Source organism: Micrasema longulum, unplaced genomic scaffold (genome assembly GCF_059751315.1).
Source record: "Micrasema longulum isolate JH-2025_06_02 unplaced genomic scaffold, ASM5975131v1 h1tg001065l, whole genome shotgun sequence".
Lineage (NCBI taxonomy): Eukaryota > Metazoa > Arthropoda > Insecta > Trichoptera > Brachycentridae > Micrasema > Micrasema longulum.
The window spans coordinates 26,412-53,209 of NW_028278253.1; the positions used below are offsets into that span (position 1 = coordinate 26,412).

General features: G+C 33.2%; 1 protein-coding gene across 1 annotated transcript in view; it reads left to right on the forward strand.

Moving 5' to 3' along the window:
• LOC148277242 (tyrosine-protein kinase receptor torso-like) overlaps window positions 1-13,368 on the forward strand; it is a gene marked incomplete at its 5' end in the record, with an annotated part of 31,859 nt that extends 18,491 nt beyond the window's left edge. The window contains 3 exons of the mRNA XM_088233149.1: window positions 3,734-3,989; window positions 7,930-8,144; window positions 13,004-13,368. Coding sequence (XP_088089275.1) covers window positions 3,734-3,989; window positions 7,930-8,144; window positions 13,004-13,323 — 791 coding nt within the window. The remainder of the gene's footprint in view (window positions 1-3,733; window positions 3,990-7,929; window positions 8,145-13,003) is intronic.
• Between the last annotated feature and the right edge of the window lie 13,430 nt (window positions 13,369-26,798).

The window sequence follows — 26,798 nt, forward strand, 5'->3', positions numbered from 1 at the left end:
TAGTATCGGGCTGTGATTCGCCAGAATCAGCTAGGAGTCTCCAGACACAATAAAACGGTATCATGTCTTCTGGAGGATTTGAGTTGAAAAAATGGTCAAGTAATGAACCACAGTTTCTGAATGCTATACCCGAAGAACACAGAGCTTCATCACTACAATTCGATTCTAATCGTGATTTTATCAAAATTTTAGGACTTGAATGGAATTCTGCAGAAGATCAATTTATTTATCACATCAATCCGCTTAACCGATCATGCACAAAAAGGACTATGCTTTCAGAGCTAGCCCGTATATTCGACCCCCTAGGATTTTTATCGCCTCTAACATTCTTGGCCAAGTTATTAATACAACGACTTTGGCTGCTCGGGGTCTCTTGGGATAACCCCGTCCCAAGTGACATACATAACCTATGGGTAAGGTACACTACGCAATTACCTAATCTTACACAAATTAAAGTAAACCGACGTATAACTAACAACGGATCTCATGAATATCAAGTTCATGGATTCTGTGATGCCAGTGAATCTGGTTATGCCGCAGTTGTTTACTTACGCAGTTCGACAGCCAATCATCATCACCAGGTGGCACTTGTATGCGCCAAATCTCGAGTATCACCCGTAAAGCGCATGACGTTACCGCGTTTAGAACTCAGTGCAGCTTCATTATTAGCTGATCTCATGCATTACATTCTTAAAACACATTCAGAAATCAGCAATATAACAAAAGTATATGCATGGTCAGATTCAACTATCGTATTATCTTGGATTCAATCACAATCAACCCGATATAAGGTTTTTGTTGGAAATCGAATTTCCAACATTCAACGTAAGCTGCCGTGTGCTGAATGGAGGCACGTGCCTACCAGTCAAAACCCAGCTGATTGTGCTAGTCAAGGCTTGTTGCCCGAAGACCTGATACATCATCCACTTTGGTGGATGGGCCCCTTATGGCTGAAATTGGAGCTTAACGATTGGCCGAATTTGATAATTGGTAAATCTAATGACGTAACAAGAAATATTGAATTAGAAAAACGACCTAACGTACTTGTTAACGACTCATGTCAGCGTCCATTAGAAGTGCTAATCACACGTTATTCTTCACTTAGAAAAATACAACGTATCGTAGTTTACATATTACGTTTCATAAATTCTTCTCTTATAAAAGATAAAGCACTTCGTCAACCTACAGATCAGGAAATGCATAAGGCTTTGATGTATCTTGTAAAATCTGTTCAAAACACCGCCTTCATTGGGGAAATTCAGAATCTGAAACTGGGAAAAGATTTACCGAAATCAATGAGAAAATTAAATCCCTTTGTTGACAGTGAAGGTATATTTCGAGTCGGTGGGAGACTAAAATCTTCAGATTTGTCATACGACGCAAAACATCCAGCTGTATTGCCTCGAAAACATCTTATCGTATCAGTGCAAACAGAAAGTGGTTTATTCAAAAGACCACTTTTAAAGTTATGCCCTATTCCGGATGAATGAGTATCGAGTTCTCATTCATAATCATCCCTCATTAGACATTGTTTATAATCACCCATTATCACTTATTATCCATATTCACGCAGTCACAATCGTATTATTCAAACCTTCATCATATCATACATCACATCGGTCGGCATATTTCTTTAACCGTTAACCAAAACAGAACCATTTACTGGGAATATGCCGTCATATTCCGCAGCGCGGGGGAGTATGTTTCGGATTCATTTTCTTTTATTCAAGTGTCAAGTCATTCCTTCCTTTGATTCCGGTGGTCCTTGTTTTGAATCCCAATGTACCTACTTCTCCCTGACGGGGAGTCAAGAAAGCAACGCGTGACAACACAACAAATAACCGTACCGCGAACAACAACGAAAACCGTACCGCGAGCGTGACAGTGATTTCGAATCACCAACATACAAAAACGTGCAAAGTGACCAGTGCAAACGATAACGGTGTCTTTCTGGACCAGTGCCAAAGGGAGGAAACCGTAAGTCCTTACTCCTTTCATTAATTCCAGGATTGACACGAAAAACCATAACGTCAATTAGTTTACCTAAAATCAAACGTTCCCTGTTTTCTTCGATCACGCGTATCGCGAAAGGGCAGGCCTTGTTTTACAGTCCCGAGGTCGAAGGTATCGAGCATCCAACAATAGGTGTACAAATGTCGAGATCCGTGAACTGTGTAAGGCTGAGACACGCATTATCGACAGAATCAAGAAAGGGGTGCTGCGTTGGTTTGGACATATAGAGCGAATGGACAACAAAAGAACGGCTAAAAGGATCTACGATGCGCATGTTGATGGATGCAGAAAACGAGGAAGACCGAGAAAGACATGGCATGATCAAGTCCATCAAATACTTGAAGATGGACATGTCAAAAGTAGGAATAATCGGCGTGCGTGCATGAGAAGATATATCAATGTAGAGGAAGCGAGGTCTGTATGCAAAGATAAAGTGATATGGCGTTCTATCATCTCTGCCTACCCCTACGGGGAACCGGCGTGGTGGTTTGTTGTTGTTATTGTTGTTATACAAATAAACTTAAATAAAAGTACAATGTGTTATGCATAATAAAGGGTGAGAAATGTAAAATTAGGTGAGTTTGGAAGGAAAGAAGAAGAAGAACCAGAAAAAGAATAACAAAAAAATTAAGAGAGGTTAGGGTACCAAGCATATATATAGTAATTTTCCAGGCGTTTCTTGAAAGTTGCTAGAGAAGGTGCATTGTTTATATGAAGAGGTAGCTCATTCCAAAGTCTAGCACCTAGAACAGAAAAGGTAAAGCTGAAAAATGTTGTGCTATGCCAAGGAATGGAAAATATTCCCTCCTGAAAACAGCGAAGCAAAAGACCATTATCAGGATGATAAATGAAATTCTAAGCAAGATATTTAGGAGCGTGGTTGGGTAAATGTTGTGGTTCATTTTTCACTAATTATTTATTTATTTATTTATTTATATTCGGCATTTCTGCCATTTACATATATGTGGTATAAAGAGTGCTTAAAAATAAAAATATTTAAAAAAAAATCGAGTATGAAATATTAATATACTCGTACTGTACACATTATTAATTACTTGAAATACATACATATTTTAAAGAAATTATACAATAACAAAATACATTAATCAATCAAATTATAATTATTCCAACCCAATCTTCTGAAGATGATTTGCTCTTTTTGATAAAAATATGTTGGTCACTTTATTTTTTAAGTTAGGCAGAGATAAACTAAATATATCAAAATGTGATGCATATTCATTCCCGGTATTCTGTAATCTAACAATAGGTGAGTTATATTGAGCTACCGTTCGAGAATTTTGACAATAAAATATTGTAAATGTTCTGCTTAATCTAGGTGGTACATAGAATGAAATCAATTTCAGTAGATCAGGGGTATCAAACTTTGGTTTTATTATTTTATATAAAGTCATAAGATCGGTCGATGTTCTTCGTTCTTGCAATTTAGTTAATTAAGAGAGTCTAAAATTTTGTTATAATTTAATTGATTAGCAGAAAAACCCATCTTAAAATTAATATATCTAAGAAATTTTTTCTGAATTCTCTCAATAGAATCTGAGAAAGTGATTTGATAAGGTGACCATATTGGAGAATTATAATCTAGTTGGCTAATGTTATAAAATTTGACAAACGTTGGTTAGTTCAAAATGAACGACGTCGAATTGTTATTTGTTGCAAGCAATTTCGCATGTGATTAAAATAGTGCTCCTATATTTTTCAGCTGAATACACAATGCTTGGCAGCGAGAACACCAGCCAATTGGGATGCAAGTCTTTAGGAGATGAAAATACAAACAGTTCCATCGGTAGCGATGCTTTTACTGACAGCAGCGGGAGTCTGACTATGCAGCGAGAAGCCTTTACACCAGCAAGAAACCCAACTGTGGGACTTGTGCTGACCTCCAACACCCTACACAACTACGCACTTCAGATATCTCTTGGCATGGAGCACCTCGAAAGCAAAGGAATAACACACAGGTATTAAAAAATTGCTTCTTTGTTTACGATGCAAGAAACGTGAAATATTTGCAATAATTCAGATCTTCAAGATAAGACTGATTTCTCTTTACTCATGTCGCAAGTTATTGAGATACGCTGCAATTTATAATACTTAACCATTTAAACAAAGCGACAACACAGTTTTGCCTTATTTAAAGGTCTACAGCATTAGGCCAACAGCATTGAACACCCAGCTCTTCAGTCTGTTTTTCATTCTTTTTATATTTTTGATTTTACCAAGAATTTAATTGATCCCAAAAGTATAATATAAAACTCCGGTATCATCTGTTTTTATTATTTAAATAGATGAAATCATAAAACACTATAATAAATTTTATATCTCGGTAAAATTAGTAGAGGTAAATTATAAATACACAAGCCTTATACTGTAAAAACATAGTTTATTTATTTATTTACGGACTTATTAGTTGAGAACAGTACATAGCAAAAACCACTCTAGAGTTTGGGTGTGGCCATTTTTCTTTTAGCTTAAAGCTCAGTGCAAAAACGACCAAGAATAAATGATCGCTAATACAAAAACATTTTCCATGGTACAAACATTAAAAAAAGATAAATAGCAACAATAAACAAATGAATAGTTAGCGAAATATAATCTCAAAATGTTTGAGTATGTCCAAATGCTTACAGACTGGCTGGATTTTCTCCCTAGGGAGTTGTTCATATTTAATTTTATTTCAACAGAGAGGGAAAACTTTTTTGAGAAGGGAATATGGAAGTCTAGGCATTTACAGGGTTTATGACCTGTCATTGGCCGGTTTAAGTGGCCAATTTACACACTGTGTAACATTCACCATTCTGCCCATGTTTGAACATCCACATCTCCTCAACTCTTCCATCTGTTGACTTTTGTGAAGTAAAAGAGCTGAAACCTTTATCAGAAGGGTGAGAATTTCACCCACGTGATAAAGGTTTCACGCAATTGGGCATCAATCGGCGGTCGTTACATAGAATTTTGGTACAAGACTTGAAGATGTTCCCTTACAAAATTCAAACGATGCATCAGCTGCTAGCTGTTGACCGACAAGCGCGTGTAACCTACGCTCCAGCCATCCTAAATCTTGACAACGGCGAAGACAATTTTTTGTCGAAAATTATCATGACCAACGAGGCCAATTCCCATTACTGTGGATATGTGAACAAGCAGATTTATCACTTTTAGGGCACTAAAAATCTGCTTATAGCCCACAAAGAGCCACTATATAATTCACCACTGTGATAAGGCTTCCTGGCCTGTTGTGGTGCAAAAAAAAATGTATACCTCTTTAAAGTTACTGCATGACGTAGTGTTTACGCTGGGGGCGTCATCAGACCTATTTTTTTCGAAAATGCCGTGGGCCAAACGAGTACTGTGGACAGCGAACGCTTCAAGGCCATGCTTAACGACTTTTTTCTTCTTTAATTGGATGAGTTGGGATTGGAAAATATGCTATTCTAACAAGATGGAGTAACGGTGCATACTGCACGAGCCACAACCAATATTCTGAAGGCTGCTTTTCCGAGTAGCCTAATCAATCGTTTTGGTAATTTGAACTGGCCGGCAAGATCGCCCGATTTAACCGTTCCAGTCTTTTTTGTAGGGTTTCTTGAAGTCACGAGTCTAAATCAACAAACTTCACACTCTTGATGCTCTCAAAGAGAACGTCACCCAATGAGAACCCATAGCAGGAAGTTCTGGAAAAGGTGATGGAAAATGCCATAAATCGGGACCACGTGGTTATCAATTGTGGCGGCGGCCACTTGGCTGATATAATTTTCTTGGCTTAATGGAAAAAAATTAATACATCAAATAAACACAATTCGAAAACAGAACCAAATATTTTCATTCAGAAAAAAAACACAGCTAAAAAATATCAGGTGACAACGTTTGCGCCACATTGTACATGTAAATTTCTTGGTACTTTTGTATTTTGCAAAGTTTCTTGGTATCCTAAAAATTATTCTTCGATACACTCAAATGAATCTCCTACCAACATGTCTATAAATATTTTTAAACATAATTGCGCAGTCTGGAGAACAATGTTATATGTAAAAACAACCATGAGGGAATATCATATGAGTAACAATCATGAGATAATAAAAATACTGTGGTAGATAAACTTTATGTTGAAAATTAATTTTCCAATAATGTTTTTCTTCAAGCGTTGAACATACGGAGTCAACTTACTGGGAATATAAAGAAGCCAAATTATAATTTTTAAAATGAATTCCAAAGACGCCTTCCCTTTTTCATTGTTCGTGAAAACCAAACACAAAGCTTGTATACATTAGGTACTATGAATTATTTAAGAGGACCGAAACTTCGTTGAGAAAGACTTTAGTATTCAGAGGTTGCTATTATTCATAAATTAAGAATGAGGACTATGCAATTAAAACAATAGTTGACAAAGTATTGATTTCCACAAGTAAAATTATCGTTTTACAACAGAGATAGAGAACTTTTCACTTCTACCATACATATTTTGATACGAGCATTAATCATTAATTATACACAGAAATCGCACTTTGCACTAAGAATACTGTCACATTATCAAAATTCTGATATGATGAAATTTTTTATTGCAATTCTTAAAAACATGCCCAATTATATTGTACATATTTTCACCTAAAAACAGAAATAAACACTTCTTCCTAAATAACCCCTCTGATTGTACTAAAACGACATTCAAATATATGTAGATCAAAAAACGTAGTACTTTATATAATTGGTAAACATATTATTTATATTTTTATGTATTTCATTACTTTATATTTGTTTTTTCATATTTATTTATTATTTATGTTTAAGTAACATGTATTCTTGGCACATACAGGGTGAGCCTTAACTGTGTTCGGGTTTTTTTCGTTAATTTTTTTGTTAATATGTAGGGCAGGCGCGGTGCGAAGGGTAGCGTTAGATGCGCTATTTCGTGGAATTTTTAGTTGCCATGGAGCCATTTACGGGAAAGCAGCGCACGTTTTGTGTTCGCTCATATTACGTGAACAATTATTCCGTGACGATTTTGAGACGAATGTATCGGGTTCACTTCGGTTTACGAGACATTAGTCAAGCAGCAAGCGCAAAATCTCTTCGGGAATTGATCAAAATGTTTAAGACAACCGGCTCAACAGTAAGAATAATGAATGAAGGCCACCCGAAGTCGGCGAGGATACCAGAAGTCATTCAGCGTGTTAGTGAATCAGTAAGGGAAAAACCGCAACAATCAACTTGCGAGAAATAAATTTATATATAAATAACTCCCCACCGAGGAAATCCTGCCAGTCTGCAAGCATTTGGACATACTCAAACATTTTTGAATAATGAACATGCTTAAGTTATCGCAGTCATAAGTCAACGCGTGTGTAATCTCTAAGTCATCGCTCGTGTCAGTTTGTTTTTTGTTTTCCTCGTAAATAAATTCAGGTCACTGGCAAAAAATCGGCGTTTATTATGAAAAATAATACGGTATATTGCATTTGCAAAATAGTAAGGAGTATCTAATACGAAAAAATGCTAATTAAATTGCAATTATTATGGCGACTGCTTTTCTTTACATTTGACTTGCCAACCGCCGGCTAAATGCAATAAATATCTTGATAAATAATAAATAAATGAAACTAGCAGTTTTGGAATATTTTATATATTTACACCGGTGAAATTCAAATATGTGATTACGCAGCATGATTATACGTCGCCAAACGTTAATATTTTGACATTAATTATTAGGTGTTTACAGACGTTCCATTGTGATCGCAAATACGATAAACAACCATGGCGAGTTATTGTTATCACGTCAATTATTAACACGTCAATAGTTATTTGCGATTGAGCTACTGGCATGTTTTTCTTGCAGTTCAGTTGTACATAATATTTTCTTTTTCACAACTGTACAATCAAGCGTAAAAATGTTATCCTTTTCAGAGATCTGGCTGCTCGCAATGTGCTGGTGGACGCCAAAGGAGCACTGAAGGTTTCCGACTTGGGGCTCTCTCGCCCCGGGGTCTACGCCCCCAGCCAGCGAGCCCGCCGCGTGCCTCTGCGCTGGCTCGCCCTCGAGTCCTTGCTTCATTCTAATTACTCCAACAAGAGTGACGTGTGGTCGTATGCCGTTCTCCTGTGGGAAATAGGAACTTTGGGTAAGGATTCTGAACAATGAAGGATTCTTTTTTTTCAGCTTTTTACTTTTTGGTTAAAAAAATATCTCTTTTATGGCTCAAAGAGTGTTCAATTTTCTGGATGAATATATTAAGTTCTTCAAAACGAAAGCCATTTTTAAGAGAAATGTTAAAAAAATAATATTTTGTCTAAGGAAGAGACTATTGCATGAGACTGCTAAACGCACCATGTCTCGACATTACAAAGATTTAATTATAATATTATATATTTATTTATTTATTCATTTATATACGTAAGTTTATTGTACATTATTTGAGACGTAAGTCCTAACTCCATGGGACTAAAAGTCATGTGTTGAGATGGGACTAGCAATTAGTTGATACAGACACACGAGTATATCATCACAAATATAGGATCAGAAACATAAAAAATAATAAAATAAAAAAAACATTTATATGACACATCAATATGGAAAATCATCAAGGAGTTTCCTACTCAAATCCCTCCCACTAAGGAAAATCCAGTCCTTAACTCCTATCTTGAAAATAGTTTTTGTCCTTGACAGTTTAATACGTTCTTCCAAAATAATGAACGCTCTCGGTGCGATAAATGAGAGATGTCTCTGAGCAAAAGTTGTACGGGTTTTGGGTATGACATAATTCATGCTCTGGAAAAACCTCGTACGGACATTTTGTTGAGACCTCTCCTTTTTGTTCGACCAGAAGTGTGTAAGTGCTTCTTTTAGGTACAGCTATCTCATATCCAGCACCTTCATGTATTGGAACAACTCTTCTGATAAGTTCGTTGGAGGGCGCCGGAATAAAAATGATTTCTTTAAAATCATAAGATGTTTTAAATGGATGCCGCACAATCCCACCAGCCAGCTGTCCCATAGGTTGCACTAGATTGAAACAGAGCAAAGTACACACTTCTGAGAGTGCCAATATCCAGAATGTCTCCAGAGAGCAGAAAATATGACTCAGCTTTCATAACATAGAAGTCGTTGACTGGACCCCAGCCTCCCATCGCAGATTCATATTAATGATAAGACCAAGATATTTATAAAATCTATCCTTTTCAAAAGTTGGAATGCGTTATCAGAGTAAATTTCCAATTTAAGCTCACTGCTTGGTATTTTACTATTATTTATATTTTATTTTATTAATAGTGATGTCCGGGTGGTTTTTAAAATTCATTTTTTGTTGTTATCATAAATAATATGTAGGTATGCTTCCACTATGTTGTATTCCAACTCCTACCTCAGTACAAGCCTTTTGGTTTCACGGAGTTAGGGATATGTTATTATTTTTTGTAGTACATACTTCCTATATACGATATCGTCGGCTAACGTCGGGTGACCCGTTTAGGCAAAAGTCACCTACTCAAAAAACATCATTATGAGAAATCGCCATTCGAAAGTTTGGAGAACTGGGAAATATTAGTAATCGCGCAACTCGTCAGAAAATGACTGGTTCGCGGATTTGCGTTAACATTGTATTCTTTGCCACTGAACCACTCTAATGCAATTATCTACCTTGTACTGGAATTCTTGGCACCTTACTGCTCGAACTTCTCTCGCTGCAGGCAGGATCAGATCCTGTCGTCAGGATAGGCACTTGTCGTGGTTTTTTGATTATTCATATGGGATAAATCGACACAATGACTAATTGATCGCTTAACAAATTGTTTGCTATCGCGCTGGGAATATGAAAACACGTGTTCACTCGGAGACAGTTTTATTGTTATTAGGGATAGAGAGAAAAATATGGTACTCACAGTCAAATAATTGCAACATCTAAACCAGGGTTCAGTAGGTAGCAAATAAAGTTACGCCGCAACCTAGTGTAATGTGCTACACACAAACACATATTGTAAATGTGGCGAAACCAATCCGAGTTTTGTATTTTTGAAGTTTTCTGAATACAACATAATTCGTTCTTGTCTTTTTTTTAAATTATATTTGTAACTTTTTCTTTGTGATACATTTTCATATATCTGGTAGAATTTAAATGTGGCAAGGTGGCTGAAATTTGTTTTAGTGACTTTTGCTTGTTTATAATCTGGCAATGCAGCCCAAAAGAATTAGTGATATGAAGGAAATATTAATTTTATGGAAAAAAATATATTTAACGTAACTAAATATTTGTACATGTTTATTGTTTTATCTTTTATTAAATAAATACCTAAACACATACTTAAAATTGTTTTTGAGATGAAAATCATCAGTCTTAAAAAATTATAAAAATTTGTTTAAAATGCATGTAAACTGCCATAAATCATATTTGCCTTTAGTGATATATGCTCGGAATGTTGAGTTTTTATTTATTTATTTATATATACACACGATGAGCATTTTTAAGAACATATTGAAATATAGAAAATTATTATAAAGAAAAGAAGAAAGACACAATGGTAAATATATATGTAGTAGACTTGGTGGGAGTGGAAACGGGAGAGAGGTGTTTATAATTGAATTTGATTCAGTGATCGTATGAAAGAAGACAACTTGTTATCAAAAAAATCAAGACTGGTATGTTTGTTGGCAGACCTAAGAATTTTGGGCATAGGGGAATGAAAACCATAGTTAGTTCTTAGGTTATCGGTTTGAAAGAGGCAGTTTTGTCTGAGGTTTCGAGTTGAGATATTTAATTTTATCGAGCTCTGTAGTTCAAGCGCATCAAAGAGTGAGTTGAGAATTTTAAATAGGACTAGAAGGTCGGATAAATTTCGATGGTCTTAAAGAGAAGATATATTTAAGCTAGTATCTGACTCATTATACGTATATTGGTCTCTGGATAAGCCCAACTTTAAAATCGATGTTGAACTGATTCAATATTTTTGATGTGAACATCATAATATGGAGACCAGATAACAGAGGAATACTCTACTAGAGTTTATTGAAACCCACTACACTGTTACTAACAACTAATAATTTTGATTTACGCAACTTTTTTCTAACTTCAAAGTTACTTACCTTGGTGACTTATGCCTCTTAAAGAATATAATTAAAAAAGTAAATAATGCTTTGAATGGAATATTCAACTCAAAACTGACATTTTCAGGGTAGGTGTTTTTTTCTGAACTACGAAGATTTGTGTAAATAAATCGAATTTAAAAAAAAAATGTTTTCATGTTTTATCGTACACATTTTTCATTTTCTGGCTTTTTTCTTCCTTAGCCTCACCTTCCTCGTTCATTTTTTTATCTTTGATTTCTTATTTTTTATCATCTTTATATTATTTTTACTATTCTCTAGAATTCTCACTATCAATCAACAAAATTAGTTGATCAGTTAGTAAAATAACGTGATCACGGCCGCTAGATAACGGCACCGCTCTCTCTAAGTTGTTGACATCACTTTGTATGTGATAAAAAAGGTAAATAATAAAGCAACTCCCATATATTTATATATTTTTTCAAGTTGTAGACATATCTAGTCACCGTTAAGACGGCAGGTGCAACGGAAATCATGTGATTTTTCTCAATTACGAAGTTCAGCCCTACGGAAAATTGGGTATGAAAAATGTTATCTTACGCGCGATAAAAATTAAATCATTTAACTGTACGACAAAGTTTCTTGAAAACGTATAAAAAAAAAAAAATTAATAACGAACTACTTTGAACGACGTCTCTAGTTCTTATAAATTAACCAATAATAAGAGAGTTGTGATGAATTTCCAGTTTACGGTAAGTCAACTGACAAATCAGTAGAACTGACCGATTAGAAGGGGAAGAGAACTTGAGACGTCACACGCGGAGTAAATTAGAAACTCAAAAAGACAAAATCTAAAAAAAAACATAGCGCGGATAATGCATTACATTTTTTTTTAATCGGCCTCGTTTTATAGTATACTAGCGGACCCGACAGACGCCCTCACCTAGGTACTTAATTATGGTTGAATTCCAAAATATAAAATAATTATTTTTTTCAAATATGTCATTCTTTTTTCAAACGTCAAACTCCGGTCTTGTTACCAACAGAGGGGTGTACTTATGTAGGAATACGATTTTTTTAAATGTATTAAATTCAATATTATTTTAGTTATACCAAAAACCCAGTTAAAAGAAATAAATGGGTAGACATTATACGGAATTTAAGGAAAGAATCAGATTGAGATCCACAAAAAACAAATGCTGTTTGTAAACATTCAAAAACCAACTTTTTAAAACACAAAAAACAACATCTTTCCATTTTTTGCAAATGCATTCTCCTCGCATGCAACCCTGGTAGATCGACGAATAAAACAATTATGGTCCTTACTTCTTTTTTACATATTCGATTACAGATTTTAATATCTACGAACACGCACAGCGCAAAGATCTATATTTCTCTGAAAACCGCACGTAAATCGGTTAAACCGTTTAGGAGGAGTTCAGTGACATCACACGTACAGAGGAATTATATATATAAATATTAACAATTGAAAAAAATATATAATGAATTTTCTCTTTATTCCAATATTTGAGTTTGTCCAAATGTTCGTAGACAAAAGACTGGATTTCACCCCCTCGGGAGTCATTAAGATTAACAAATTACAACAGGGATGGAGAATACCTTAAATAAGGGAATATGGAAGTCTAGATATTTACAGGGCTTATGACCTGTCATTGGCTGGTTTAAGTGGTCACTTTACACTCTGTGTATCACCATTTTGCCTGTTTGAACATCCATATTTCTTTAATTCTTCCATTTGTTGATTTTAGTGAAGTTAAAGAGCTGTTCAAACGGTGTGTAAAGTGGCCACTTAAACCAGCCAATGACAGGTCATAAGCCCTGTAAATGCCTTGACTTCCATATTCCCTTATTTAAGGTATTCTCCATTCCTGTTGTAATTTGTTTCTCTTTATTCGATGTTAATAAATTTCATCTCTTTTTCAGGAGGGTTTCCATACCCCAACCTCGGAGACCACCAAATCCTCCAATATCTAATGGACAACAAGCGCCTCGATAAGCCAGAAGTCATATCTCAAGATCTTTACTCCACCATGCTGAAATGTTGGAACGAAGATCCAAACCTTCGTCCCTCCTTCTCAGAACTGGTGAACATCCTCGATGAGAAATCGGAACGGAACGCCTACGTGGACATCAGCAACCTTCAGTCTTCCTACGTGTTTCCACCTACTGAAGAAGCATCCAATTTGAAAATGAAAGCTGACGATGAATCCAGGTCATTGCTGAAAGGAAATACAGTTGTTTGATGGAGGGACGTTGGATTTTAGAATGCAAAAAATACCAGTGCAGAATTATTAATTAGTATTACAATATATTCCCTTCACTCTATATTAAAGTATAATATTTATATTTATTACATTAATTTATAATGATCACTTTTCTGCTTCAGACGACTGTCCAGTTAAACTGTAAAACACGATACTTAAAGACACCTTTTAACTCTTAACTGGAGTCGTCGTGGTAAAAAATTACGTTACTGACGTCCGCGCCCCGTTGGACCCACCTTTTTAAAAAATATACATTTTTAATATGTCTAAGGTTTGATTTCAATTTTGATTGTTGTTTATAATTACGTGGTTTATATTTTGTTAATTTTTAAATAAATAATCTTTAAATTACAAAAATATATACTTTAATCAGTCGTAAACAACAATATTGAAAACATGTAAAAACAGTGTTTAGTAATTTTACCGATGAAACTTATTACAATTTTTTTTCTCAAATTGATCACATATTCCTACAAATGAAAGAATGTTTTCAAGAATAAAAAACAATTAAAAAACATAAACAGCATAGAAATAACAATGGGTAAAATACACGTTTTTTTACTATTAAAGAAGAAAATTGTATCCTTTGAAAGTGCATGTGTTGGAAACTGGATTTTTACACTCAAAACAAAAATTAATTGTCTTTGCACGCTTGCTAGAAAAACACGAAACATATTTTCCTATTATTGAGCTCGAGGACTTGTTGCCGCTCAGATGTAGGATAATTATCATTGAGTTCTTCGCGAAGCCACTGTTCTATTTTGTCTTCTTGGTCTGCAGTACGAGCCCTGGTACCGCCGGCAACTTGCTTCTCCATGATGAATATATCACAAAACAAAAACTTACGTAAATGGCGTCTTACCCCCGCTGGACCCACTCACTTGTTTAAAATGCTATTTTCACTGGCCTGATCGACACGTCCTCTCACTAGCACATTAGCACCTCAACCAAAGGAAGGTACTGAGAAGAGGGGGTCATTTCCGCAAATAAGCGAGATATTAGTGGAATAAACAAAAATCAACATGGGTCCAAAGGGGTCAGGACGCTAGTTAAGAGTTAAAATAAATTATTTTAGTCGACCTTCTCGGAAATCGAATGGAATTTCATGCTTGATATTCAAACGAGACCATTTTACCATGACGCGGACTTTAAAAAAGTTATTTTCTTCCTCTTCGTGCTTTTCCTCATTCGTACAAAATTATGCATATGGTGAGACAAATTGTGTACCTTTGGACAATCGACACATCTCTGGCAACATAATGGATAAAAATTCTCCAAAAATATATTTGTGTTACATTTTTGTAAGCTGGCAACACATTCCTGTTGAGCTTGTCATTACTAAAAAAACGTGTTTGTGATTTGAATTTATTTGCAACAAAAAGTAAATTTTCATGCTGTACATTCTATTTTTTACCACATTATAAAGTCAGATTAGTTTAAGAGTGAGTTTGTTACAGTCCTAATCTCAAATTCAAAAGACTGTTGAAATTAAAATTCTAGATTTTTAATGTACCTTTAGTAGAAGTTAGAGATAGTTTTCTGTCACAATTGCAATACCATTTCAGTGGAATCCAATTCGATTCAAAATAATTTTATGAATTACACATACGTCCAAAACAAAAAAAAATATATTTTACTTACTTATTATAAGGCGCAAGTGTCTTTTACAATATAATGAGTTAGTTGGATGTACAAAAAGTAAAAAACAATATTAAAACATGGGTATAAATAGAAAATGAAAAATAAGAAGAAAAACATAAATATACATGTATGTATGTCAGCATACAAAAAATATAAAAGTCGGTATGTTCTGAATATAAAATGAGAACACCAGATCATTAGAATAAGTAGCTTTTGCAAATAATTTGTCAATCGTTACTATAGAATATTTATAAAGGAATGATTTAAATTCAGAGACTCGAGTTTAAAATGTCGATATGAGAGGTACATTTGTTTCCTAGTCTGTATATACGCGGTATAGATGAGTGACAAAGATATGTAATTAACTGTCGTATTTTTACTTTTTTATGTACCTACTTACTAAAGACAAAAATATATTTGTGTTCTTTCATGACAACGTACGATTTTTAATATTATGAGACCTTTTTTTAATAAACTAATGATTTTTTAAACACGTACGTTTTGTGAAAATCGCTTCAAAACAAAATGGGTGCCATCACTAGTATTTTAAAAATTATTGAGCTATGGGTAATAAATAACCTATCTCTGTCTTCTTCTTTCTGTTCCTTTCCACATTCGCACCTAGTGGAGCATGTGGACTTCACCAGTTGTCTCCAGGAGACCCTCTCGCCTCCTCCCACGTCGATCCAGCGCTCCTTAGTTCCACCGAATAAAGTCGAAAGCTCATCATCGACGGCTTTCCAGGACGGCGTGAGCCCGCAGGTTTACAGAATAGGCAACTTGGGTTTAGGTTCTCCTCAAAACCCTCGTTATAGGGGTCTGCTGCGTCCGTTCTCGGACTTCAATGTTAGTTATAAATTTGAACCACCTTATACCTAATATTCTCCTTAAGCACTTACTCTCAAAACTCAGAAGTTTAGTGTTCTGAGCTTTGGTCAGATGAATCTTGTGATGTGAATCTTATCACACCCATATAGGAGTACTGCCTGATGGCAAGAGTTGAATCGGCATTTCGTTTTGATCTAGTATACCGCATCATATTAAAAGTTGCTTCAGCAATTCTTAGGCGAGTTGCGAGCTCTTTGTGCATGCTTTCATCCTCAGTTATGTGAATTCCCAAGTATTTAAAGCTGTCAACTTCCTCGATCCTCTGTCCATTATTATAGAGAGTTTGATTAGAATCAGGATAGGATTTGTTGCACATATCTTTGTAGTACTTGAAACGAGAAAAAAAAGTGTCCAAAGGTACACCATTTGCCCCTACTAAAGCGTAAGATGTATAATATTTCGCTTCGAGAATAAAAACTATGACGCATTCAAAATCAATATTTCATGACTAAGCTTTCCAAAAAATCTTTAAATGTTTCTATCCTTTGGTGCATAAGGCACCGATGAACACTAGTTGCATAATTGAAATCGTTACTTTCTTGAATATACAATGGTAATTTTATTTAGCTGTCTACAATGACGAATGCATAAGCCGCTGGCTGTTCAGAGTAAGTAACAAAAATGTAACTTTAAATAAATAGTTTTTATACCCAGTCAGGAACTGAACCCTGGACTTACATGGTAGCCTAATATACTTGCCACTACACCACGAAGTGAACAAGCCGGATTTATTAATTATCGTGTGCTAAACTGTCAATTACCTTAAGAATGTTTACATGTATTGTAGATGTAGATATGGTTATACAAAAGTCTTAATGGCGTACACAAGTATGCCTGTACAGATAATTATTTTTATAATAATGTGTATTCTATGTTTGTATGTAGGTATGTAATACATTGACATAATAAAACAAAATATTCTGAGTATTCTGTAAATACTAGAGGTATTTTTTTACACATAAAAACTTAATTAATTTTAAATCAACGAATATATTGATAAAGTATCGGGATTGATCAACTCAACTATTGACAGCTGAAAATTACTACAAGACTCTAACTATCTTATTTTATTAATAAATTTATAATTAATGAATCGAATTAGCGTACTTATAAATAAGAAAATACTCAAATTAAATATGTCAGGTAAATGTCGGAATAATTGTGAACGAATTGTAGATTAACAATATTTTGACTTTGTCCAAATTTTTGTAGACAAGGACTGGATTCAACTCCCTGGGGAGCTGTTTATATTAACATACTACAACAGAGATGAAGAACATTTAAGAGAAGGTAATATAGAAGTCTAGGCATCTACAGGGCTTATGATCTGTCAATGGCTGGTTTAAGTGGCCACTTTACACACTGTGTAACATTCACCATTCTGCCTATATTTGAACATCTATATTCCTTCAATTCTTTCATCTGTTGATGTTTGTGAAGTTAAAGAGCTGAAACCTTTATTTATGCGGGTGAGATTCATCTAATTGAATTATTTCACCTACATACTAGGCAACGCCTGAAAATATCATTTTTTCAATTTCTATACTTCTTCATGGACCAGGTAATTGTTTCAGCTCTTTAACTTCACAAACATCAACAGATGAAAGAATTGAAGGAATATAGATGTTCAAATATAGGCAGAATGGTGAATGTTACACAGTGTGTAAAGTGGCCACTTAAACCAGCCATTGACAGATTATAAGCCCTGTAGATGCCTAGACTTCTATATTACCTTCTCTTAAATGTTATTCATCTCTGTTGTAGAATTGTAGATTGTTATTATTGATAATTAACATGCAGATTTTTTTTAACGAAAACTATAAATTATTATATAGTTGAAGATGTATTATGCACGAGGAATTATAACGACAAATATCTTTAAATCATATCAACAATGATTTGATGTAACTGATGCACCGATTTTCTACCAAATTCCATTATTTTTTTTGTTTAATTATATTAAACTGCATCCATTATCTTTCACAAATCTCATCTGCAAAGTACAGTCAATTTACTTCCCTGAATTAATTATCAAAAGAAAAGAAATATGTATAAGTACTTATTACTGTATGTTCCATTTAACAAATTTTAATTTTTGTCATGTGATCTTGACAATTACTTATGTAAGCGTTAAATTAAATTACATGTTTTAGTTTTTAATTACTATTAAAGCTCTGCGTGTCTGTGATAAATCGTAAAGAAAATGACTTTTCGTAAACGTAAAAAAAGAATTATCGAAATAAATTTCCATGAAATTGGTGTTAACATTTTCAATGTATGTAGCGTTACTTTTAGATTATTGTAAATCATACCTACCTTATAATATTCCTTGTGTTAGTTTCCCAATATATACCTTATTTACTTACATATATACTACTGCAAAAAACTATTTATGTGATGCCTTGTCTCTATAATTGTTATTTTAACACAATAAGTAAATTAATGCTTCAATGCGCTGTTATTTTATCGCTAATTATTTAAGAATAAGGCTTAATGTGTGAAGCAAAAATAATATTATTTCAATAATACTGATATTTTTTGTAGATTTTAAATAATTAAACTTTGTAGTTGATGATTTTAATTTTGAAAAAGCGGTAAAAATCCTCGGTTGAGTTTTATTTGACCAAAGAATGCTTTCGCCTAAGTAAGTCAATTATTTTATTTATTTTCCCATTAACTGAGGAACTATTTCCTGTATAACTTCTCGATGCTTGGCAATCGCGATGGGAATCTTCCCCTTCAGGGAGGGTTACTTTTTGTTTCCTTCAATCCGTCAGCGCTTAGAATCTTCTTGGGTTATCCCCGATCACTGAACTGTGCAATTTTCATCAGGCCATGGTAAATTTAATAAAAAAATATTTGTTTTTAATATTGTTGACTCCCCTTCGTGCTGCTGCGGATATCCTAACCAATCTTTTGAACACATCCTGTGGTCTCGTCCCTTTCTCCTTCTCTGCGATTACCGAATGGAGCTTCTCGCTACTATCCATGGCCCTGTTATAGGTCCTGTCGTATATACAGATTTGGTGGCTTCCAAAAATAATTTCGAGGCTTTTAAAAAGTTTTTATATCATTTCGGCGAATTGATCATGTCCAATCAATTTATTCCCAGTCAGTGAAGAATTCACTTCCCTCTTTTCTCAATCCAATGAAGTACATATTATGTACTTCTGGATTACTTTATTTCAGCATTAATATGCTAAGGCTACCAGATTTCAGAGAGCTCCTTCGGGCAGCTTTTTTTGTTTGACAACGAGCAAATTTTTCGTGTATGTGGGCACCGCCAAGTAGACTTATGTCCTCAGATGCGGTGTGCGGTATATGGTGGGCAAGCTGTATAACATTATTATCGAAAGTCAAATATAATGGTAAGCTGTGCATAATTACTTACTTGGACGATTCGCCCCTGTCGTGCAGAGACTTAACCGCAGCCAATTCACATTTTGTCGTTTTTAAATTATTTATTGATTCGTAATCAGCTTTTAATTAGCTGTAAGTGTATCCATTTTTTTTTGCTATTACATGATTATTGATAAATACCTACTCATGCAGTAACCTCAAGGTTTTAGCCCGTAAATAATTCAAATGCTAACTAATGTTGAAAAAACTTTTAAGAAAAAAATAATTAAATGGCTAATATGTAACAAGGCTTTATAGTGATTATTATTTTATGTTAACAGTCATCTATTTAAATTTTTGTAAATAAAATTTGTGTAAAACATACGTATCCTTTTAGTTCTCAATAATGATTATATTACTTTTTAAATTTATATATTTTCTCTAACGTTTTTCTTTGTAAAGGAAAAATAAGAAACCTGCTGACAAGCCGGTTTCGCGGTTTAGTGGGTTTCATTATTTTTCCTTTTATATTTTCTGTACATGTTTACCTTCTTAAATAAAAATAAATACAAAAAAAAAATCTGAATTCGAAAAATATTTTTAGCTTGATGAATATTTTTATTTGTAATAATAAAAGCCACGTGCTTTTTTTATTTATTTTATTACGTTATAATTTGATAAAAGAACTATGTTAAATAAAATGTATTTTAAAATATTTAAAAAAATCAAATAAACTAAATTATTCAAATTTAAATCGCAGCTGACAAAACAGTGTTTTTAGTATATCCGAACCCGAAAGAAGTCTTTCTTTCTTTTTTTTAAACGAGTGCTTAAAAAACCAGTATTTTGAGAGAATTTTAAACACTTTTTTAAGATACATTATCTTCAAGATGGTTATCTAGTGAAAACTTATTAAACATTAAATTTAGTAAATTGAAAGCGGTGAACAGCTTTTGATCTAACAGGTACTTAGTAAAATATAATTTAAAAACAGTTTTTTATGCCCTAGGGACGCGATTACAAACGCTATCATACCGATGAAATGCGTATGCACCGACATATCGAGACGGAATAAAGTAAAATCGATATTTGTTTTTGAAAATGTGTATATTTGTATGAAAATTTAAAGTATCTTCATCGGTACCCTTTAATTAAACGTGTTCAGAAAAATGTATTTATATTATGTTTTTCATGCAGAAAACTTAACTTTACTTTGTAGATAAAATTGAAGATAAATCTTCAAATCTGCTTTACAAAATGATGACTTTAAAACCTAGTTACAAACTAAGTAATTAAAAAAATTGTATTGTTATGAAATTAATAGAAAATTATATTTGTACTGTGAGAATTGACACTGAATGTTTACTTAATATTAATTAATTCATTTATGATATAAAGCGTATTATTTTTAAATGTCGACATCCAATTTTGTACATAATATTAATTTATTACAAAATAAATATTCTTCCCTGCAACAGCGTTTTTATTTATTTACTCAATTTTTTTTGTATTAAATAAAAGTATTTTATAGGCAATATTCAGAACTTTTCCATCTGCTGACTTTTGAGAAATAAACGAGCTGAAACATTTATGGATGTAGGTGAGATTCATCCGGCTGAATTATTTTACCTACTAGGCAATGCTTACAAATACTTGAAAATTTATACGCATTTTTATGGCAGTTAGTTTCAATCAACAATATTTTGAGTATGTCCAAATGTACCATACTTATAAAAACCCCTCGGGAGTAAATGTGAATTAAATAAATGTATAAAAAAAAGGTTTCCATTATGTATTTTTTATTCAAAAAATCTATTTTAAAACATCTTTCAATTTACTGTAAAAATTAGGTACACGTACATTTATTTTATATCATTAGTATTCTTTATAATATGAATAATTTTTTAACAAAAATGTGGGAATGATAAAAAATAATATTTATTTCGTATTATAAATTAATATTACACTGTATTTGAAATTTCTCTGGGAAATCATACCACCATAGAATATTTAAATGATTTATTGTAATGAAAGTGAAAAAAAATACAATTCATAACTACTAGCGACATCTCTATTCACGTAGATACACCATAAAGAATTATTGTTTGGACCAATGCTTTCTCATGTTCAATAGAATAAACAAAGTTATCTTTTTATGTCAATAGATGTCTATACTAGTACTAAAAAACAGTTTAATAAAAAAAAAAAATACCCACATTCAATTGGATTTTTGGTGGTGTTTTAATCCAATATGTTTAAAACTCGTCAAATTCAAGATGAAAATTGTAAGTAAATTGAAAATATTTAAATATCTATGCGAAGACAGAGTGATACGGCGTTTTATTCGGCGCCTACCCTACGGGAAATTACATAATAGTTTGATTGAGTGTTTAAAATATTTCATTGCTGCTGAGTCCGCTCTTAATGCAACGCGACGCGAAGAAGGTCGGGGGTGCTATTCTGAATCTTCTCGCGGGGGTAGATAATATTTCTACTTGAGGATTTGTATTTTTGCATGCAAATACACATTGCTGTGTAAATGGCCACACTGATGATTAAACGTAAAATTACTTAAAATAAACAGTCATTTAATGGTTACACATTATATTAGACTATTTAAAAAACGGATAAGTGATGAACTGATCATTTTACCTTCATGTAGGTAGCAGGTGACCGCACTTTTCTGCATTTGGTTTACCAATACAGCGCCCTATACCACAAAGTGTTTATGAAGCAAGGTGTAGTCGAATGCAAAAAATAAAAATTGTTCATTCAAAGATTCAAAATAACATCTTAGGTAGGAATTTCGGGAAACATTGGTTTAATTATACGCTAAAACAATACTCACTTATAGATTCAAAAACTACTCTTACTCAAATGAAAGACATAACCCCCACTATTATTCATCACATACAAATAATATAAACACCAGATCTTCAACACATAGACAACTTAAACATATACAAACTAATACCACTTTCGGACAAAGGGATTTTGAGTATTATTCAATTAAAATCTATAACCTACTTCCACTATCTATTAAAACAATTAGTAACGAGAAAATGTTTAAATAGACCATAAAAAAATGGATAGTGGAGCTAGGTTGAAGTAAAATGGATTGTCTCATTCGCTCATACCAATATTGAATCAACTGCTCCACAAGTGTATAGATTATGTTATGTTTTTGTTATTTTCATTGTCTGTTTTGTAACATAAATAATATAGATGTACATAAATACCTTGTTTTAAAAACTGTCTGAATATTTGTTAATTATCTTTGTTTTTTAAGTTAGTCTTCTTTGTTTATTCTCAAATGTAATTTCAAAAAAGTATATTGTTAAGTGTCCTCGGCACGGGAAACCCCAGTGAGGTCACATTATTTTTATTATTAATTATAGTTTGTAAGCGAAAAATATGAATAAATAAATAAATGAATAAAATAAATAAGTTCACTAGTTTTTGTAAAAATGACAATTATTTTTTTTTATATATGTTTATCTTTTTCCATTTAATAAAATAGATTAAGTTGTTTTTTTAAAACAACCGTGTTATTAAGGGTTTTATAACCTAATTGCCTATCTATATTTTTATCCTGGCGTTATTAATAATTTATTTAAATGCGTTCAGTTACTATACTAATTAGAAGTTTAAACTGCATATAAAATGCAAGTACGCACCTGTCTTGTTGCATTCAGAGTACAAGGCCCAGTGCAGCTGTAGCTCCAGGCCGCATCCATTATTCAATAGTCCTGATAATGCCCCGTGGTAAAAAAAAACACAGGGACCGCCACAATATTATACCGTTTGATATAAACAATTTTCAAATCATTCTCCGACAGAAACAGGGTTGCCTAAAACAAATTTTAAAATCGTCAGATTTAATAAGAAGGGAGATGTACATCTGTTGACTTTTGTGAAGTGAAAGAGCTGAAACCTTTATCATGTGGGTGAGATTCATCCGGCTGAACCAAATCACCTACTAGGCAACGCCTGAAAACAATTTTTCAATTTTTATACTTCTTCTTTTACCAGGTAGTAATTCAACAATGTTTGATTATGTCCAAATGCTTGCAGACTGGCTGGATTTCCTCCCTAGGGAGTTGTTCATATTTAAATTCATTTCAACAGAGAGGTTTTTCAGAGAGATTTTTCCCTGGAAGAGTTGAGGAAATGTGGATGTTCAAACATGGGCAGAATGGTGAATGTTACACAGTGTGTAAAGTGGCCACTCAAACCAGCCAATGACAGGTCATAAGCCCTGTAAATGCCTAGACTTCCATATTCCCTTCTCAAAAAAAAAAAAAAAAAATTCCCTCTCTGTTGAAATGAATTTAAATAAAAAAAGTTCAATTAAATGATTTAATATTTATCTGTAATTATTAGTTTTGTTTGTGGCAACCCTGGAGATCACGATCGGGTTATTCATTTTGTAATGCGCTCGTATTTGTTATAGTAATGTGATGTAAAAATAAAAAAGGCTAAAAAATAAACAAACCCCGCTTGAAACAATATACAGAGTAGGTACCTAAAATACCACTACCATGTACCTTCCTCAATCATATCCTTGCAGGGGTCGAAAACTAATGGTCCAACTTAATGATAATTAATTCATTCATCAGGAATTGGAACCGCGAACCGATTTGGTTATAAAATAATTAAAGTAGAGTAGAGAAAAGGCATGAAATTTTTTAGGTAACGATGTTGGAAAAAATTCAAAATATATTTCTCAGATTCACAATCTTTTCACATAATTTTCCAGCTGAGCAGACTGAGTTTAACCTTTAACAAACCCTTTTGTTTTAATTAAGGCAAATAAAACCATTCGAATAAGAACACGCGTTGGCCATCTAATGCCATCATTGATGGCCAACGCGAGACCCCTTGGGCTCTCCGCGACCAATTTCACCAAGAAAGGCTGCGATTAACTTCAGCTTGTAGATTTTACAATATTTTCACGTTTCTGGCATTTATTGTATGGTTTTTGTCTTATGTAGGAGTATTGTCTCTGCGCTGAAGAAGTTGTAACCATTTGTCGAGACATCAGATCGCTATTCGAACTCCGAGTCTCATAATGATAAAGAACTGGTGGTTTTATTTATTTATTTAACTTTTCGTACATAATGTGATTTGTACATTGGCGGGCTTATTTCCAAATGGCAATTTCTCCAACCAAAGAATCAACCAACCAATAAAATAAAAGTTTCATTTTTATAATTCAAGTTACAGAATTCAATAGAAAAAAAATAAAAAGCTAAAGATATATAAAAATAGAAATAAACGTATTTTTTTATAAATAACCTTAAATCAAAACTATTACTCAATGGGAAAAAGGAAAAAAGAGGAAAGAGAAAAAAAGAAAGGACGAGAGATTAAGGAAGAGAAAGGAGAAGTTTCTTCAGACGTGATTTAAACAGAGATAATGTAGTAACATCTTTGATGGTGGAGAGGAGATGATTCCACAGTCAAGCCGCATGGACACTATATGAGTTAGAGAAGAAAAAGGAATAGTGGATGGGTATTAAGAGAGTGCCTTGGGAATTAGAACGAAGAGGTGAACCGTGATAAGCGTTGAAATTTTTCACGCAGGAATACAGGAGCGTTAGGATTATGAAGTACATTGAACAGAAGTGAGAGGGAGTGATAGTCTCTCCGCTGTCTAATTTTGAGCCATTACAGTTGCCTACAATAATCAGAAATGTGGTCATATTTCCCAAGACTAAAAATGTACCTTTTATCTCTGTTAGTACGAGTAACCATCACTGTCTTCAGTAATTAATGTTTCTGGCGGATATCAATAACTTTTAAATCATTTCTACGTTCATTACTACAACTGTCACCAAAACTATCTTGAAAGAGTCTTAAAAAAACTTAGAATCAGTCATGAATTTTTAAATTACGATTTTTTAATAAAAACATTAAATTTGTTAAAACTTAACGATAGAAGAAAAATTATAGAAGATTTAAATTTTTTCAAAATTAACAATCACAACAGAGATGAAGAACATTTAAAGAGGCAATATAGAAGTCTAGGCATCTACAGGGCTTATGACCTGTCATTGGCTGGTTTAAGTGGCCACTTTACACACTGTGTAACACTCACTATTTTGCCCATATTTGAACATCTATATTACTTCAATTCTTTCATCGGTTGATTTTGTGAAATTAAAGAGATGAAACCTTTATTTATGCAAGTGAGATTCATCTAATTGAATTATTTCACCTACATACTAGGCAACGCTTGAAATTGTTATATTAATTTACATCAGGTTTTTATAAACCTGGTATAAAATTAACTTGCTTTCAATGGTTGAGATCTACTGCGAGATGAAGAAAATGTTTCTATAATGAAGCCAAGTCTAGAGAGACGCTCGATGCTCAGATATTCTCAAAATGTTTATTGAAAATATTTGTTAATGCTTTAAACACGATTAAAATAAAATTCAATTTTAAAAAATTAAAGCGACGACTAAACAAATTAAAAACACTTACTATCTTGATAACAAGATCGGGTCTATTTTAGTGATTGTTTAAATCTCAAAAGGGTCGGGATAATACTCATCTTGCCTTGCAATCATTTCGCGGAACGATATCAATTTAAATCATTAACTTAGTGTTATTCATTACAAAATTAAAATTAATGTAAAAACACTTTCATTTTAACCACTTAATACTTTGTAATTTATAACTGACCGTTTTTTAATCTACAAAGGCTTCCTTATCAAATATCAGCACCTTCCACTCATCAGTCCATACTTCCACAAACGCAAAATACTACTTGACATTATTCCCTCCGTGTGAAATTAAATATTTTATTTTATTTTATTAGGGAAATTAACAGTTCTACATACATATTTATAGTAAACAAACAGATATAGTGTATAAAATCAGAACAAAGTACAAAGTATACAAAGTTAGTAAAGAAAATATATTACATAATAAATAAATACATATAAGTTTATGCATATAAAAATGTTATTTTCATGTACTCGTAAATATTTTTCAATAATCAAAGAATTTTATATATTTTTTAAGAACAGTAAGTTATTGTAAATTGGGCGGGATTAGGACAATAATGCTTGAAGAAAGGATAAGGAGGGGAAGGGAGATGTACATATTTATTATTATAATGTCTACTAAGTTACATAATGCATTTTTAGTGTTAATTTTCAATCTGACAGAGTGATGTTTGTGTAATCTATTTCTTTAAATTTCGTATTGTACACTGAAAAAGTCCTACGAAAAAAAAAGTATTTGTGGACATTGTTAAAAACATAAAATAGGGTGACTAAAATGACTGAATTGAACCTTGATAAGCTTTAGTAGCTTCGAAACCGGTCGGTAACTAGATAAATATTGACTGCCAAAAAACAAAGTATTTTAATCATGTTTTTTGTTCAACAATGTTTTGAGTATGTCCAAATGCTTGCAGACTGGCTGGATTTTCTCCCCAGAGAGTTGTTCATATTTAAATTTGTCAAGCGAAAACATTTTTGAGAAAGGAGTCTAGGCATTTACAGGGCTTATGACCTGTCATTGGCTGGTTCAAGTGGCCACTTTACATACTGTGTAACATTCACCATTCTGCC